Source organism: Sus scrofa, chromosome 14, assembly GCF_000003025.6.
Source record: "Sus scrofa isolate TJ Tabasco breed Duroc chromosome 14, Sscrofa11.1, whole genome shotgun sequence".
NCBI lineage: Eukaryota > Metazoa > Chordata > Mammalia > Artiodactyla > Suidae > Sus > Sus scrofa.
The window spans coordinates 125,937,098-125,956,845 of NC_010456.5; the positions used below are offsets into that span (position 1 = coordinate 125,937,098).

General features: G+C 35.3%; 1 protein-coding gene across 3 annotated transcripts in view; it reads left to right on the plus strand.

Annotated features, from left to right (window-relative positions):
- The window catches only part of ATRNL1 (attractin like 1), a 776,870-nt gene that overhangs the window by 530,562 nt on the left and 226,560 nt on the right, over positions 1–19,748 (plus strand). For 2 of the 3 annotated variants that reach the window (XR_002338976.1, XM_021074415.1), the window contains one exon: positions 6,935–7,045. Coding sequence is in view for 1 of the 3 variants with exons in the window: in XM_021074415.1 (XP_020930074.1) it covers positions 6,935–7,045 (111 nt within the window). In the remaining 2 variants the exon portion in view is untranslated. Of the gene's footprint in view, positions 1–6,934; positions 7,050–19,748 lie in introns of those variants that run through there. The other variant, XM_021074416.1, reaches the window with a different exon arrangement.

Genomic DNA, 19,748 nt, shown 5'->3' on the forward strand with positions numbered 1-19,748 from the left:
GAGTTCCATGAGATTTACACAGAAGTTATAATCTCAAATCAATATGAAGGGCTGATATCTGTAGAGACAAAATCGTTTGTATAGAGAATAGGTGACATTGCACATACAACTGCATAAACATCAGGGTTTGAGGAATCACTGAGCTAGACAAAGGGAAGAAATAAAAGGAAACTTTAGAAATATATGTTTGCGCTTCAAACCCATTCTGCCTGTTTTGAAGATAATTTTCAAGTTTTTTTTTTTTTTTTTTTTTTTTTTTTTTTTGTCTTTCTAGGGCCGCATCTGTGGCAGATGGAGGTTCCCAGGCTAGGGGTCTAATCGGAGCTGTAGCTGCCAGCCTATGCCAGAGCCACAGCAATGCCAGATCTAAGCTGCATCTGCAACCTCCACCACAGCTCATGGCAATGCTGGATCCTTAACCCACTGAGCAAGACCAGGGATCAAACCCACAACCTCATGGTTCCTAGCCAGATTCGTTTCCACTGTGCCATGACAGGAATTCCAATTTTCAAGTTCTTATCTAGCAAACAGGGATGTGTAGAGAATTGCTTGCTTTAAGAACTTACTCCATTCTGCTTTATTTTTAAACTTTAAAATATGCTGATAGATTTTTTTGTTAAAAGCATTTAAGAAAATAGTGGAGTTACATTTTTGTTAAAAGCATTTAAGAAAATAGTGGAGTTACATTTTGTTCTGAATGAGGGCTAGTTAGCTTCTATAGGCAGCAATAAGTTAAATTATTGAATCCACTGAAGTTGAAAAACATTTTGAAAAAAAGAATCATCTATTAGTACCAAGTTCATAGATTTTTCTAGTGTTCATCTAGTTACCTTTTATAGGTCTGTGGTCTATAGGTTGAAGAATCTCTGGCCTAGAGGATTTCTAGGTCTCTTCCAGGTCTAAGAATCTATGAAGACTATGTCTTAGTCATATCAATTACATGCTTACTGTTCTCCAAATGACAATAAGCACCCTCATTTGCTGGCATTATTTAATCCTTATCTTGGCCTTTTATATAAGAGTTTTAGTTTGAATTTTAGTTACTTTGAATTATAATATATATGATTTTAGGAATATTCACACATACACTTTCACACATACATTGACATGTGTATGTTATATACTGATATAATCTCTTAGCGTTTTAGAGAAAATATTGAACTTTACATTTTGGAAGATTTAGAAAAAAATTTCCATTTTTTCCTCTCCCTTCCTCTGTCTGGTAGCAGGCTTGATGATAATAAAAGTAGATTTTGTTTTTGGCATATTACTTATTAAACAATAACGCTGCATACCTGAACAACCTACCCTGAAAATCTGGTGTGGTCGTTTGACAGTTGAGGATATTTTGCTTTCAGATAATGAACAAAAACTGAGTAGGCTTGTGCCTTGAAGATTTAGCTATAAAAATGATAGAATAGCATTCTTTCCTAATTCAATGATGCAAAAAGTTACAGGCACTTCTCTTTATTTTCTTGTATCATCCTAACACCAAAAAAAAAAAAAACCCAACACTGATTTTTTTAACATATTTCTCTATGTTAAATATGCTTTTGTTAATAATAGAAATACTCTTTTTATTTATATTTTATTTGGCAGCACATGGAAGTTCCCAGGCCGGGAATTAAACCCATGCCAAAGCAGTAACCAGACCCACAGCATTGACCACTCCAGATCCTTAACCTGCTGAGCCACCAGGGAACTCCAAAAATACTCTTTCATGAAATTTTTTTTTAATTTTATTTTCCCACTGTACAGCAAGGGGATCAAGTTGTCCTTACATATATACATTACAATTACATTTTTTTTCCCCACCCTTTGTTCTGTTGCAACATGAGTATCTAGACATAGTTCTCAATGCTACTCAGCAGGATCTCCTTGTAAATCTATTCTAAGTTGTATCTGATAACCCCAAGCTCCTGATCCCTCCCACTCCCTCCCTCTCCCATCAGGCAGCCACAAGTCTTTTCTCCAAGTCCATGATTTTCTTTTCTGAGGAGATGTTCATTTGTGCTGGATATTAGATTCCAGATATAAGTGATATCATATGGTATTTGTCTTTGTCTTTCTGGCTCATTTCACTCAATATGAGAGTCTCTAGTTCCATCCATGTTGCTGCAAATGGCATTATGTCATTCTTTTTTATGGCTGAGTAGTATTCCATTGTGTATATATACCACATCTTCCAAATCCAGTCATCTTTTAATGGACATTTGGATCGTTTCCATGTCCTGGCTATTGTGAATAGTGCTACAATGAATATGCGGGTGCATGTGTGTGTGAAAATGTTTTTTTAAATCTATAATTCAAATTCCTTGTTCGTTTTAGTATTTAAGCTCAATAATAATGATTAAATCATTTCAATTGCTCCTTTAATACCTTTCCAAAATCTTAGGAATAATTGCTCTTAAAAATGTGAATGCATTATGACAACTTTATGGCAGGTTTTCTCATAATATTTATAGTGTTGCAGTAAAATAAATGAAGAGAGATATGAAACCTGATGGTGATTTGTGGGGTCTACAAAATTGCCCCATTCTAAAAAAATTATCCACTTACTTTTGAGGATAAGACAAATTCTAGAATATTGAGGATATATACTTAAAAGGCTCTTCAGAATTAAAATCAGTTTTATCAAAACTTGCCTTCAGTTGCATTCAGATGATGCAGATTTTTATACCTTAAGTCACTCACTCACTGTTCCTTCCCCAAATGCTATTGATTACAAACTAAGTGCTTTGGGGGATTAAAAAACATGCAAGAATAGATTTTTACCTTAAAGAAGATTTAGAAAAGCATGAAGATATGAAGAGATAGTGCCATACTAATATGATAAATAATTCATAGCTGAGATGATTACTTCAAACTTGGGGTGGCTTAGAAGGACATTTATTTGGAGGTGGGGGAAAGATTCAGGAGGAAGGAGATAGGAAGCCAACTGGGACACAGTTACTTTTTGCTTGGTGTGTGTACTTTACTTATTACCTTAAATCTGTTAGAATTATAGCCTTTGGGGTAGTTGAAAAGGTCATTAGTATAAACTTGGAGAGTGATACGATATTTGAAGTAGTCATATTGAGGGGAAGTATTTCATTTATACATTTGATAGAATCATGGTTATTCCCAGTTGCCATATTTAAGCATGGGTTTTCATATTACTTTTAATTTCATGGTTTGTTTTGTAAGAGATTTTGAATAATGAACGTTATTATAGATAACAAACATGATACTAAGAACATTTATAATTTTTAAATTTTCTTCACAACAGTGTTTATGGTGGCATAATTATAATCTATTGTATTATGATCAATTTGTACTTTTGGCCTTTTCTTTCTGCTGAGTAGTTGGCAACTGTAGATTAGTTATAAAATAGATCATCTGTTGCATGGCTTCTTATCGATGCACAAAATGTTAAACTTCATTTTATATAAAATTCACCATCATAAAATAAATTAATCTATTTTCGAAAGTTCTTAAGGAAGTACTCTTTATTTCCTCATCATTTTTAGGTTGAGTTTTTATCATTCTTAGTCACAAATGGCAGAAAGCAGTTCCAAATCTAAATTCATTTTACCACAATCATGACATTTTCCAACTGTCTCATAAATTTGCAACATTTGTTAAAAGGGAGACTAATAAAGCAAAATGTGTCACTAGTGCTGAAGAAAATGGGCCTGTGGTAATTAGTGTGCCATCTTTAAAGACAAAATTAGTGCTTGAAATTTAACATAATAATTGTACCAGTGAACTGTTAACTGAGTTCTCACAATGTGCCAGATTCTGTGTTGAGCAGTGTAAGTGCATTGTCTCGTTAGTGCCAACCTTATGATATTATTGCTATTTCCATTTCATAGAGAGAAAGAATAAACTTTAGAAAGGTTTACATAATTTGATGATGGTCCAGTAGGTAAGGGGTAGAGAAGCTGGAATTAAAAACAAGTACCCTGAGCTATAGATTTTGGGGTAAGGCGCTATTAATAGCCCAACTTTGCAGATGAGAAAATTTGAGGCTTAGAGAGGTCTGAATAATTTGGTTAAATTCAAAACAGCTACTAAATGGAAAAACTGGTATTGAAACACAGGTCCTTCTAACTCCAGAGTTTAACTATATTGCCTGTCAGTATTTACACTAAATTTTGACACAGTTTAAGTTGTAAGCATATTGTCTCCTTTGTTCTGACATAGAGGGACAAATTTAGGAGGTAAAGCCTACAGATGTTAGCTGACAAGAGGAAGGGTGATTGTTAAGGATAGGACAGAGAACCAGAAATTTATATCAAAAGAACCTCCCTTTGATCCATTTTTATTCTTTTAGGGCCATCATATAAAAGTAAGAATGTTTAGCGATAAAATGATTTACCTTTCCCAAGTTTCCCAGTCAGAACATTTGCATTAATTTCCCAAAGTCAGAAACTTAGTATGTCAGCCAAAGTTCTTGAACCAGTCTTCTGCTCAGTGACCTAGAGTGAATCATTTGGCTAATTCCCTGTTTCTGTCTGTTACTGAACACTACCTTGTACTCTAAGTATTTTTATTTCACCTGTCTTGTTTTTCAAACTGCAGTGTTTTGGTCTTGACCTGAGCAGTGTTTCTCTGCTTTGCACAGAGTACTGTACTAAGCATTTGATTCTTTCTTAGAAAGTGATATAACTCAAAATTCAGAAGACAAATTACAATCTTTTAAATACTTTTGTGTTCTGCTAATAAATTTTTTAAAGGCATGAAAATATCAGTCACTTATTTTTTTATGATGAGTGTTGGGGATGACAATAATACATTATTTTCCAGAGATAGGGAATTTAGAATAGTCATGGGTTTATATTACAATATGTGGTATTGAATATTCACTATATTTTGGAAACCTTTTACTTTTAGGTATAGAAAAAGTAAAATGAGGAAATAGAAGCTGTTCATTTTGTTAAAAAGCAGTTATATGAGATACCATTTACAAGACAAGGAAAATTAGCACAAATGAAGAAACTTTAATATAAATGTGTGTTCAAACCCACGATTTTGGAGTTCCCGTCATGGCGCAGTGGAAATGAATCTGACTAGGAACCACGAGTTGTGGGTTCAATCCCTGGCCTCACTCAGTGGCTTAAAGATCTGACCTAGCAATGAGCTGTGGCGTAGGTCGCAGACGCGGCTGGGATCTGGCATTGCAGTGGCTGTGGTGTAGGTCAGCAGCTGTAGCTCCAATTAGCTTCTAGGCTGGGAACCTCATTATGCCGTGGGTGCAGCCCTAAAAAAACGAAAAACAAAAACACAGAAAAACACTGCAAATCCACAATTTGAAAATTGTGTTCAAACCCAAACCAGAATTTATAGGTTTTTTTTTTTTTTTTCCAGAATTTATAGTTTTCTTAAGGCTATTTGTACATTACTGTAGGGAAGGTAATTTGCATATATTTGTGTGTGTTTGTGCATGTTTATATTTTTACCAAATAAAAAGAGCATGGTTTCTAATACACTTATCATCTCTTAGTATTTGGAGTGACATTATGTTTGAATTTTGCACAGACAAATATTCAGATGAATTGGCCGCTCCTATTGAGAGAAGCAGAAATAAGATTGTTTGCCAGCAGCTATATTTTAATAATGTAATTCTGAGTTTATAGTAAAGTGATACTTTTCTGGTTTAGATCACATTTACTTTTTACTCTGAATATATTTTCAGATTTTATTATTACTTCTAAAAATATATATATTTTAAGAACTTAAACTATTGCTAAGTAATAGTTGTATTATTTCTTTCTCATATTAGCAAGTGGATGTTCTCTCTTTAATAATAACAAAACAAGGCCTTAAATTATATTTTAGATGCTCATTTCATGAGCACTGCCACCGCTGTGTCACAAATGCTAAATAAAAGTGTTAAATAATAAACTGCCACAGGTATTGGCTGTGTTCCTTCATCATCTAAAAGGGAATTTTATGAATGATGCAGCTCAGTGCTACATACATTTGCATTCAAAGACCAGTTGTTAATGTTTTAAGTTACTGCCAGTGAATCTTTAGAAACCTCTGTGAATAATGAAGCCATTCATTGTCTTCAAGGATTTTGCCTTCCTTCAATGATATGGTTTCTTCTCATTTGAAAGAGTATTTAATTGCATGCTCATCCACTTTTAATATTTAATAATAATTTTATTAGCTGTATAGAATGAGAAGGGCAAGAATTGCAATATCATCATCAATTTTTTCTTATCATGACTTAATGAATATTATAATTATAAGGAAAGGCAGAAATATAAATTAGCTTGATACTTGGTTGGGACTTGCTGGTTTATTGGTTTTAGTTTGGGCAAAGCCCAGAAGAGCCACAGGAGAAAGAAACAAGTATCTGGGAGTTGCTTTAGAAGACTTGGCACACATGTTTTGCAACCTACTAATCATTTCTCATTTAAGTAATGAACACAGAGGCTTTGAATAAGGTTAAAACACTGCCAGCAACAATTCCTGCTGGTTCCATAGCAATTGACAGGGGATCTTGATGACTTACAAGACTTAGTCTTGGCAGGTATATGGTCCTTTAATCTCTCTTAATGCATTTTGACAACTTTTCATTATCTTTTCTTAAACATTTTTACTGTTATTTGCTTTCAGCTAAGACAAAAGCATGAGTTATTTTGAGTGTGAAAAATTGGCATTGCCATCACTGTAATAGCGCTTTTTACTTAAGTGGTACCTCTTACCTGAAGTTTTCACAGTGTATTTCGTGAGGCCTATGGGATGGAAGTCAGGCACCATACATTTAAAACCACTATAGAAATATAACCCAGGCCATGGATTTTTGTTTTTAGTGATCTAGATATGGACGTGTGTATTAGTGTGTATTAGATGACTTCTACATGTTGAATGCCCTTTATTACAAATGAACTGATATTGTTGAATTTAATGTGTCTTAAAACAAATTATTTTCCATGCCTTCCAGCAACTGCTTCGAGAACGACAGCAGATGGCAAGCCGTCCCTTTGCTTCTGTTGATGTGGCCCTGGAAGTGGGAGCAGCGGAACAAACAGACCTTCTGCGGGGGTCATTAGAGGTAGGGCAGTGGCGAGGAGAGGGGACCATGGTGATTTGCATATGTATATTACTGCTCTGTCCCGCATCTGCTGGTGAAGCCAGAGTTTGACTATCTAGAGTTGACAAGATTCAGCTACATATGTTATGCCATTTTCAAAGCACATGGTTTTAATAGTCTGACGTGAGCTGTAACAAAAGCACTGGAGAATCTATTAGCCTAGGCGAGAGTGACAGACTGCTCACCTGGCAGCCTCTTCCTGATAGATAGGAGCAGAAGGAGTTTAAGATATAGGTGTGATGGAAGAAACAAAGCACCTGTATTTAGTCCTCCCAGTGGCCCTGGTGGTAGCAATTCACATCTATCTTTATTAACGAAGCTGGCTATAAAAGGTGGGTGGAGAGGAGTTGAATTTTAATTGCAGTTTCATTTTTCAAATGTTGAGAATTGTAGAATATGGTGAATATTTTTATTTTATGGTGGTATTAGTATGTTCTTTTATTGCAGAAGTGGAAATAGAGTATGCTGAAAGAGAAGCGATTGTGTGCAAGGAAATATAGTATTAGAATCCTGAAATAATGCATGACATGGTTTCTGAAGTAATTACCCCCAAAGGGGAAAAATTCACAGATGGTGGTTAATCACTAATCAAAGCATTTTTGAGGCATAGTAAGTTTACTGTATGCTTATTTTTAAATTTATATGTCATATATGGTACGATGGTTAATCAGGAAATATAAAAAATACCGTACAGTTGAAATATTTTAATCACTTTTTTTAATAGTGCCTGTATGTGACTAACTTCATGTTTCTATTTTCAGTCTTTGCTTTTCTTCAGGAAAGCAAGGAATATAAAAATAGACTCCTCCAAATACCTAGGTGCAAATATGTGATTTTGTCCACAGCATTTTTGGTTATTTGGGGGAAAAAAAAAAAAAGCCGAATCAGGCTTCATGGATGCTGTACAAAGGACCAGTTTTTGAGGACATTTCTCTCTCTCTCTCTTTTTTTTTTTTTTTTACCTTTTATGTACTACTACTCTAGATCACAAGTTTCCATGGAAGCTTAAAACATTAGAAAATTTATGGATATATTTTCCATTACTTCAGGAAAAGTAATTTCTAATTTTACAGTAAGTGCTCTGATTTCATTTTGGTCCTTAGTTTCAAATAACTTTAGTACAAAATCTTTAACAAATAGAAAACCTGAACTATTTGAATCTAACTTCCCTTTTCTCCTCACCTGCTAAAACTCAAGTCACAAGAGAAAAATGAATGTAAACAATACATACATAGGCCAACGAGGCAGAGGAATAATCAGAGAACTGCAAAACTCATAAACTTAAGGAACAAATGTAATAAACATGTTTGTGGCATCATGGCTGGTCAGTTGCTGCTTAATGGTTTTGAAGAAAGTATGGTCAGATGTATATGCATTCATAATTACTTTTATTTTTTCCATATTTTATTTCCTTCTTTATTATTTTGATGTTTTTACACTTTATTTTGCCGTTTAAAAAGCTCTACTTCTTTCTTTTTGCTCGCATTTGCCTGGTATTCCTTCTTTTATTCCTTTATTTCCACTTCTCTGGATCCTTTTGCTTCATACCCATCCCTTGTTGAAAAGATTGCTAGCTTTTTCTTTTCCTAGTCACTTTGTCCTTCTTTCAGTTGGTAAATGCAATCTATTTACATTGAAAATAATTACTGTTCTACCAAGCCTCATTGTAGCAGCTCTGGGTGTGTGTGTGTGTGTGTGTGTGTGTTGGTGGTGATGGTGGTGGTGGTGTTATTACAAGCCTTCTTCCTTTAGGTTCTTTTGGATAAATTTATTTTCTTCTTCTAAATAGTGTGACAAATCCTCTTTCTGTGTTTCTGGTAGTTATCTCTTACTTATCAAGATTCAGAGAATGGCTATTTTTCCCTGTCATTGTCTAAGGCTTTTCAGTGCAAACTCTGCCCTGCCCATCTCAAACACAGCTACTACTATAGCATGCTCTCAACTCTCTCTGTTTCTCCCACCCTATGTTAGTATCTCCTGGAATCTTTGGACCAGATATTCTAGATGCCCTTTTTTATGCATCAGAACATATATAAACAAGTGAATTTTCATTACCCTTCTTTACTTTCTGTGTCTAATAGTTTGCTAGACACATACATTCATACATTTCTTTCATTTTTCACTAAAATAAATCTTCCAAGATTTTTTTTTCAAAGAAAAACTTTATGTAGCATACTCTTCGAGACCTTAAATGCCTATCAGTATATTTATTTTGTCCTCACATGTGTAAATGACAGTTTAATTAGATATAAATTTTGTTTCAAAGTTTTCTTCAAAAATTTAAAGATAGTTATTTCATTATCTCAAGTCTGATGTCAGTTCGATTCTTCATTTATAAATGAGCTCCATTTTCCTTTTGGAATCTTTCAGAATTTTCTCGTGTTTTTCAGTGTTCTTAAATTTCTCTCTGATATGTAAATATGGTCCTATTTGGCACTCTATGCACCCTTTAAATCTTCAGACCTATAACTTTGTACAGTTCTGGCTAATCTTTTTTACTATTTCTTGAAGTATTTCTTATTCAATTATCTCTCCGTCCGGAATTCCTATTAGATATTCTTATTATTTCTTTTACCACATATATTTCTTAGCTTGCATTATTTCCTTTTTTTTTTTTAATCTCTTCCTGATCCCTCTAGGAACACACCTCACCTGGTATTAGAGTATACCAATTTTTTCTTAGATTGTTTCTTTTCTGCTCTTTAATGCACTCATTTCAACAATTACATATTTTGTTGTTAATACATGCAAATGATTTTTCTTCATAACCGCTTGTGTATGATTCATATTTCTAATATCCTCCTTATTTTCCTGAAACCACTTATTATAGTTATATTTGGCATCCTTTAGTGTAGACTTTTATTTTTCTCTTTCTTTCATGATCCTTACAGTCTTATTTTTTCACTCTTATTTTATTCTATAACCATATTTTCCTTTAATCAAGAGCCACTTAAGACTAGGGATAAAATCCTTGGCTCTAGATTGTGCTGTTATAAATAATTTAGTTGTTGGAGGTGAGGAAGCTGGTCGTGGTGTATAGCCTGGGCTCAGGCACTGCTGCTCAATTGCCACGGGTGTCCCTTTCACTGTAGGAACTTTCTGTCTAGTACCTCCTTCCCACGCATCATTCTTATCAGATGGTAGCCTCTCTCTGATATAACTGCCAGGTCAGCGGTTGACGTGGGGAGAAGTGAATGCTTCGGGGCTGTCCAGGCTCCTGCATGTGGAGTTAGGGATTCCTCACCATCCCTGGGCTCTAGAGCTCCTCGTCATTAGTTCCCAGCCTTGGGCTGGCACTGGCCTGATTCTGCTGCGTTTTTGCCCCATAGCATATCTTTCCAAGGGGTTCTTGAAGATTTTGTATTAATTGCTGAGTATGGCCCGAGAGTCATCCATCCTCAGACTTGTCTGTGTTATCGCTATGTTTGAACTCAGGGGAGAGGACAATTGGCTCATTCCAGCTCGTCAGTTTTTGGCCCCAGAATCGTAGCGCAAGCGCTTTGTATTCCATAAAGATTTATGCTAATGTTGGTGTTATTATTTTCTCACTTTTATTTTTACTCAGTTGTATGAAGAATTGATGTGCCTCTAGTTCTTTTGTATCATTTGTTTTCCAAGACTTAAATTCAAAATTTCAAAGAAGAAAAATACATACCTGCACACTCCCATTTAGAAAGCCCTTTTTATCTAGAAATCAGGTCCTATTTATCAACGTATAATACTGTTGGTATTTTGGAGACAAATTTATTTCTTTTCTGCTTTTTTTTTTTTTTTTTTTTTTTAGGGCTGCCCTTGCAGAATATGAAAGTTCCTAGGCTAGGGGTTGAATTGGCACTGTGGCTGCCGCCCACACCACAGCCACAGCAACCCCAGATCCCCCACCCACTGAGTGAGGCCAGGGATCGACCAGTGAGACCCGCATCCGCATGGATACTAGTCAGATTCATTTCTGCCACGCTACACAGGAACTCCAGAAATAAATTTATTAAAATGTAATTTATATACCATACAATTCACCCATTTGATGACATGGGTAAAATTTGATGGTTTTTCATTTACACAGAGTTGTGTAAACATCACCAAAAGTCAATTTTAGAACATTTTCATCATCCGCTAAAGAAACCCCATTCCTTTAGCAGGGACCCCCACAGACACACATTTTCCGCGGCCCTTCCTCTCAGCTCCAGGCAAATCTTAATCTACTTTTTGTCTTTGTGAGTTTTCCTCTGGTATATTTTCATTCCATTTCATATATATGGAATCATACAATAAGTGGTCTTTTGTCTAGCTTCTTTTTTTTGTTTGTCTTTTGTCTTTTTAGGGCTGCACCCGCAGCATATGGAGGTTCTGAGGCTAGTGGTCCTATCGGAGCTGTAGCCTCTGGCCTACACCACAGCCATAGTAATGCCAGATCTGAGCCGTGTTTGCAACCTACACCACAGCTCATGGCAACGGCGGATGCTTATGCCACTAAGCGAGGCCAGGGATCAAACCTGCATCCTCATGGATACTAGTCAGATTTGTTTCCGCTGAGCCACAATGGGAATGCCTAGCTTGTTTTACTTAGTAGAGTGTTTTCAATTTCATCCGTGCTGTGGTGTCAGTATTCATTCCTTTTTATTGATAAATAATATTTGATTTTATTGATATAGCACGTTTTGGTTTTGTACTCAAGAGTTGATGGACTTCTGGGTTGTTTCTACTTTCTGGATATTTTGAAAAATGCTACTATGCCATATTTGTGTACAAGTTTTGTTTTTATTTCTTTTGGGTATGTAACTAAGAATGGAATTTCTGGGTCGTGTGGTAAATTTTCATTACTAATTGAAAAGACTTTCTCCACTGAGTGATCTTGGGACTGTTGTTGAAAATCAGCTGGCCGTAAATGTGAGAATTTATTTCTGTAATCTCAGAACTATTTCATTAATCTGTAGGTCTGTCATATGACAGTCCCACACTATCTCGATTACTACAGTTTTGTAGTAAGTTTTGAAATTAGAAAATATGAGTCCTCCAACTTTCTTCTTTTTGAAGATTGTTCAGTTCTTCTGGGTCCTTTGAATTTTCACATGAATTTCAGGATAGGTTTGTCAATTTCTACAAAGACTTTTGCTAGAACTGTCATAGGGACTATACTGAATATGTAGACCAATTTGGGAGAATATATAGTAAATTAACATTTATTTTATTAAGGTGGTAGTTTCATAAATTGACTCATTTTATCCTTCTTAATAAAAATTCACATCAAATTTCCTTCATCTTGATAAATAATTATTATTTCTGATATTTAAAATTCCCTATATCCATATATGTCAAATGATCTCAAGTAAGTTGACAACTTAGAATTTTTTTTTTTTTTTTTTTTGCCTTTTCTAGGATCGCTTTCGCGGCATATGGAGGTTCCCAGGCTTGGGGTCTAATCGGAGCTGTAGATACCAGCCTACGCCAGAGCCACAGCAACGCGGGATCCGAGCTGCATCTGCGACCTACACACAGCTAATGGTAACACCAGATCCTTAACCCACTGAGCAAGGCCAGGGATTGAACCTGCAACCTCATGGTTTCTAGTCGGATTTGTTAACCACTGCGCTATGATGGGAACTATGACAACTTAGAATTTTTTAAAAAATTCAAGTTGAAATGTTGTTTATACACTTTTTAGAGCTTAAGTTGTTTACTTGTAAAAATTAAACATCGGAAGTAAGTTTCAGCAGCTAACTGCTAATTTCTTTCTTTGACATACTTTAGAAAATAATAGAGGTAGAAAGATAAGGTTTAAAATAATATTTTGTTTTCTCCTTTGCTTAGCATTTTGTAATAATTACTACTAAGTGGAAGTTATCTATTTGCTAATATACACATGCATATGTGTACATATATATATATATATATATATACATTTATATGAGATTTATTTTCCATTGTCGCAGTACACTAGAAGCTGCTCCAAATCTTTTTTTTAAATACGTAACTTAATATGATGTGGTTTATTGAATTTGCTTACACAGTGAATTCTGAAGCCTAGCCTATTCTGAAATAACATTAAGAACTTTTTTTAAACCTAAAAAAAAAAAATCCAAGTAATTTTAAAGTTCCTCTGCTTTTGTTTTTTTTCCTTAAAATTCAGGAATTAAATTCAACACAAAGTCATAAGGTAGCTGGCTATTACTAGTCTGTAAATATTCATCGAATATTCATAATGTGGTTATTTAAGGAATATATTTCTTTTAAATTAAACTGGGCTCTTTTGGGCCATTCTGAGTTCCACATCTGTATAGTCAGAGAGAGAATGTAAGTATAATATGAAATTAATTACTTTTGATACATCTCTAGGTAATTGTACTATATGCCAAAATGTTCTACTATTCTACAAAATAGATGTATTCCTAAAAATTTTTAAGTATAAATTAATTATATTTTTAATGAATGAGGAGTACTCCATCTTCACAGGAATTTTGTATAAATCCTAGGTGTAAAACTGTGAGTAAAAAAAAAAAAAATTATAGTATGAGTAATAACCCTCTATTATCTATTAGAAGTCTGAATCATTGTTTTTTTATAAATTAACAAATTGAAATACATTATTAAAGTTTAATAAATTCATTTAGAATATAAATTTATATATAAACAATTTTTAGTTGGTTTTAAACTTGTCTTCAGGAGTTCCCGTTGTGGCGCAGTGGTTAACAAATCCGACTGGGAACCATGAGGTTGCGGGTTCGGTCCCTGCCCTTGCTCAGTGGGTTAACGATCCGGCATTGCCGTGAGCTGTGGTGTAGATTGCAGACGCGGCTCGGATCCAGCGTTGCTGTGGCTCTGGTGTAGGCCAGTGGCTACAGCTCCGATTCAACCCCTAGCCTGGAAACCTCCATATGCCGTGGGAGCGGCCCAAAGAAATAGCAAAAAGACAAAAAAAAAAAAAAAAACTTGTCTTCAAAAGACAGTTATTTTGGTTATTTTTATTGTGACCTTATGACCCATCTAGTAATTATTTATCGTTTTCTTCTGCCAAGCAATAACATGATAATTTATGGAAATTTCTGAAGAGATTTTTATGGAGTGCTCCATATATGTCAGGCACTGTTACAAGCACTTGAGAAACATCCAGGAACACAACAAAGGACCATGTCCTCATGGAGTTTATATTTCAAAGAGTGGGAAGTAAGTGGTTAAGAGATGGTAAGTGCAGTGCAACAGGTGACAAAGAGTGTGCTGTTTTGAGTAGGGCAGTAGTCATGGTGACCTCATGAGAAGGTGAGAGTTGAGCAAGACTTAAAAGAGGTGAAGGTGTTAACCAGGCAGCAGATTCCCAGGGGGAAAAAGTGTTCCTGGCTAAGGGAATGGCTAGAGCAGAGGCCCCAAGGTGAGGCATGCCAGGCAAGTTCATGGAATGGCAAGCAGAGGGCAAGCAGAGGGTGGGAGCAGGTGCTGGAGGAGGCCGATATGGGGCTTTGAAGACCTTTGTAAGGATTTTGGTATTTAATTCTAGGTGAAGAGGAGAGAGCCAGTTGCAGGCTTTTGAGAGAGGGCTGACACAGTCCGTTTCTAAATGGATCAACCCATTTTTGGTTGAGAATAGTTTGAAGGGGCATATCATGTTATGGTTTCCTGAGAAGTAGGCACTGAGGCAAGGATTTAGTTCATTTGAGACTGAAGAATATGCTGATGGAGAAGTGAACCTTGAGAGAGGAAGTGAATAGTAGCCAATATCACTGTGGACAATGAGGGCTGAAACCCATAGGGGACACTCTGGGAGTCAGGGAAAAATACGTGTCAGACTGCAGGCACCAGGGCCAAGGAGCTGACCATTTATTCCCCAGCTCCCTACAGTCATTGGTTGAAGACCACTTCCCAGGAGGCCAGAGAAAGCCCTTAGACAAAGAAATAAAGGCTTTGTCATTGCAGTCAGCAGAAAACTGACATGGTAACTGAGGGAGTAGAAATCGACCCAGAGTTTCTGTTAGCAGGGGCAAGGATAGAAGCAGGGAAACTTGTTATGAGGCTCCTGTAGGAACCCAAGCAAGAGTAATGGTGACAAGCCCGACTTGTAGCAGTAGAAGTGATAAGAAGTGGTCAGATTCTGGAGTATGTTTTGTTTTTTCCTTTTGTTTTGCTTTTTGCCTTTTTCAGGGCCACACCCGTGGCATATGGAGGTTCCCAGGCTAGGGGTCTAATTGGAGCTGTAGCTGCCGGCCTACACCAGAGCCACAGCAACACAGGATCCAAGCCCCGTCTGTGACCTACACCACAGCTCACAGCAACGCTGGATCCTTAACCCACTGAGCAAGGCCAGGGATCAAATCAGCAACCTCATGGTTCCTAGTCGGATTCGTTAACCACTGAGCCACAACGGGAACTCCTGGAGTATGTTTTTAAAGTCTTATGAGTATAGTGTTCTCATTTTTGAAAGTCTTTCTAGTGACTTGGTGTTGTAAGGTCCAAGGAGAAGGAGGGGACGTGATTTCCTCTCTTTAACTGGCACAGTAATAGCTCTAGAACTTCTGAGGCTCTTGTGCTTACTCATTGAGAAGAGTAACCATTCCATTCTCTCTTAGTTTAATCTTCTCAAACAACAAAATACATGCTTTTCTTAAGTAACTAATAGAAACCATGAAAAACTGAGGTCAAAGCACCTAGTGCTCCTCAAATGACTTAAATTGGCTGGGCTTGTTAGAGCTGCTGCCGCACGAAAAGTGTAGCATACAGTTAGATCACAAACAATTTATAGCCCTTTAGGTTGAAATGATGATGATGTTAAAATCATATATTCTCTATTTACGGTTTTTTGGTTTTTTTTTGAGAGAGAGTCATAGAAAGGGAGGAGGGAAGGAGTTGGCAGTTCTATAAACTGATATGAGTCCTCAAGTGTCATTGACAGTTTTTACTGGGATGTTATTCTTTGTTTTTGTTTTTATTTCTGATTTTTTTAGCAAGCTATTCTCAACCTTCTACCTCTAATACTGAAAAGCTGGAAAGCACTTGAATGACCAAAAATAGAGATTTTTGGGGTAATTTATTACATTTTACAAAATGGTATTATATATATATTGTGGTCTACCTTTTGATAAGGATTAAAAAAATCTAGTCTCATAAATTTTTTTTCATTTATAATAATTTTTATTTTTTCCATTATAGCTGGTTTACAGTGTTCTGTCAATTTTCTACTGTATAGCAAGCTGACCCAGTTACACTTACATGTAAATATTCTTTTTTCTCACAGTATCATTCTTAATAATAGTTGTATCTAGGTGGATTTTTATATGGGTTATTCTTTTTTGTGTCTCCATGTTGTTCCTTCTGTAATGGCACAGCTTTTTTTTAAAACAAGAAACAAATAAAAGCAACAATAAAGTGAAAGTATAAAATGTAGGGGAGATGACTTACCTTAATTTTTAGACCCTCATATTGACTGCATATTTGGAGGCTTGAAATTTTCCTAGTTATTCAAAATGAATGTTTCAAGTATTGTTTCTGTTTTAGGGAACAAAACTCTTATGCATATTGTACATATTCTGGACTGTCCTATTAACCTTTTAACCCATGCTAATTAATTTATTCACATTTCAATTTTTGAAAATGTAGATGACCACTGAGTTATAATCTACAAGATTAGTACTTGGGTATTTGTCAAGCAAGTACTAGAGAGTGCTTTCCTAACAGTAGTAATGAAGATTTATGTGTCACAGTGAGGAGATTGAACTTGAGCTTCCTAGATCATAGGAACCTTGAGCTTCATAGGATCATAGGAAATGTTTAAATTGAGTTTAAGATACTGTTTTCCAAAATTCATTTTCATGTACTATCTCAATCTCACTTAAGCCTTAGGTCAGTCTTATGAAATAGAAAGCAGATTTTGTTTGTTCTATTTACTCTTGAAGAAACTGAGGCCCTATGAACTGAAGACCTTTGTTCAAGATCACACTTTGGTCACCTGTAGAGCAAGAACAGGGTATGAATCTCAGATTGGCTCAGGAGTTTCTCCTCACACCATTCTTAAATACGCTGATTTTAGTTCAACTGTGACTACATCTTAGGACCTAACGTCTATGGAATACTTTTTCTTATAAAGCTATTTATAAGCATAAAGTTACTTAACATTTATGTAGTATTCTTTGATTCCGGGTGCTCATATAGTCATGAATAATTGAGACAGTTCAGCCTAGCACACTGCATTAAAAAAAAAAAAAAAAGGTGACAGGCACATTGTTTAAATCAAGGCCAGATACAGTGAGCATCTCTCATGTTAAGAGCATTGCTGGCTTTGCTCCCAGAGCAGTGTGAGCCCCATTCTCTGCTGATGGGCACAGCCAGCAGCTCCTCTAGCATTTCATTCCTGGCCTGCCATTGTCATGGACAGCAGTTCCAGTGGCTGGTCTGAGCATTTCCTGGGTTTCTTATTTTTCAGAGTGTATATTTTAATTATTTTATTAACATTTATCATTAGTATTCTTATAAAAGTAATAAATCCTCACTGTAGAAAAATGAAAAAATACTCAATTTAAAATATTCCATAATCCCACCACCCATAAATATCCACTACCAGGATTTTTATTTCCTTTCCTCTCACATTCATGTCTCTTAACAAAATTGAGAGTATAGACTATATGTGATTTTGCATTCTGTTTTTCTCACTCAATATGATAAGAACATTTTGCACTTCTAAGTTTGATTTTAAAATGCCATGTCATTTTGTAGTATAACATAATTTATTTGGCTGTTTTATTTTCAATTAGTTTGATTCTAATGTCACTCTATTATAAATGTCTCTAATTAATGTTTGTACATAATTCTTGATCCTAACCTATAAAAGATATACTGCTGGATCAAAAATTATGACTTTTTATGGATCTTGTCTTGAGATAGATTGCTTACTTTCCAGAAAGGTTCTTACTCAAATTACCTTTAACAAAGTATGAGGATTCCTGTTTTCCTGCATCCTTGTCAAAAATGGTTTTAAGAGCATTTTTAAAACAATTTTGTTAATTTGATAGATGAAATGTTATATTTTCCATCAGATTTTTTTATTACTAGTAAAATCGAATATTTTCATATTGTCTTTAACCATTTGTATTTCTCCTAGTTCATTTTATTGACCATTATTCCTGTGTCCTCTTCTATTATAATAGTATTCACTGATAGTAATCCAATTACACAATAAATCCTGGATTAGTAACAGAAACTTTGAAAATGATTCATAGCTTATTTAGGATCTTTCTTCGTCTATTGGAGCATTTTTTTTTGTTTCTTATTTATAAATCACATATATTAAATGTTTGTAATTTTCTGTTACAAATATTTTCCCTTTTGAAAATTGCTGTTAAAAATGTTATATTTTCTCTATTTTTTCCTGTATGCAAACTGATTTAGTAATATTTTCATATATTACTCTCGCTTTCTATTTATCCTGAATTTTTAGTTATTTTTCCGTCTTTGCTGGCCTTCTTTTGATTGAAGATTTTTAAAAATCAGTATTTCCTTTTCTCCTCAGCTGATCTGCATATTATATACTCTTTCTCCTCGTTTGGTGATTAATCTTAAAATTTTAACGAATAGTTTAAGTCTGAAAATAATGAGCATTTCTACTTCTTGCCAAACAATAAAAGATCCTAAAAACAATTTAAATCTTGTTTTCATCTTATATGTCATAGTTTATAGTTCTGTCAGTTTTGTCACCCTTTGTATTAAATTATTGTATTATTATTATTATTGGTGTTTTATGAAATCAATATGTATTTAGGTTTTCCTTTATAGTCACTATATTCTTTGCTCACTGTTCTTGCATTCAGAGCTTCCTTCTGAAATAAACTTCCATCTTCCTATTATTTATCTTTAGAAATTCCTTAAGCATACCCCTCTGATGATAAACTCTTAGCTTGATACCTGCTGTCCCTCTCTTTGGTTTCACTCATGCCTTGGAGCCATCCCCATTGCTTATAATTAAAAAATGTTTTGGAAATATACATTATAAAGCATCAAGTTATTTTGCAGTAGGAGTGCCATACTCAGACAGTTTGCTTAAATGAAAATTGTTTTGGAGTCCCATTGTGGTGCAGTGGAAACGAGTCCGACTAGGAACCATGAGGTTGCAGGTTCAATCCCTGGCCTTGTTCAGTGGGTTAAGGATCTGGCATTGCCATGAGCTATGATGCAGGTCGCAGATGTGGCTTGGATCTGGTGTTGCTATGGCTCTGACGTAGGCCAGCGGCTACAGCTCCGATTAGACCCCTAGCCTGGGAGCCTCCATGTGCCATGGAGGCTAGAAAAGGCAAAAAAGACAAAAAAAAAAAAAAAAATTGTTTTGGCTTTTGGCTTCCATTGTTGCAGCTGAGAAATCATCTAACAGTGTAATTATCATCCTTGTGTAGCTAATCTAGCTTTTCTTACCATTGGCTTTTAAAATCTCTTTGTCTTTGGTGCTCTGCAGTTTTACTGTGATTTTCCTAAGCCTAAATATATTTGTATTTACCCTCCTTGGCATTTATCCTCCTTTTTGGGCTTCCTAGGTCTGAGGATTCCAGTCTTTGTTTACTTCTAAAAATTCTTGGTCATTATCCCTTCGATTTTTTTTCTCTCCTTCATTTTCTCTGTTCTCTGTTAAGATTCTAATTAGATGCATGTCAAACTTTCTTATCCTATCTTCAAAATCTCTTAATCTCTCAGCTTT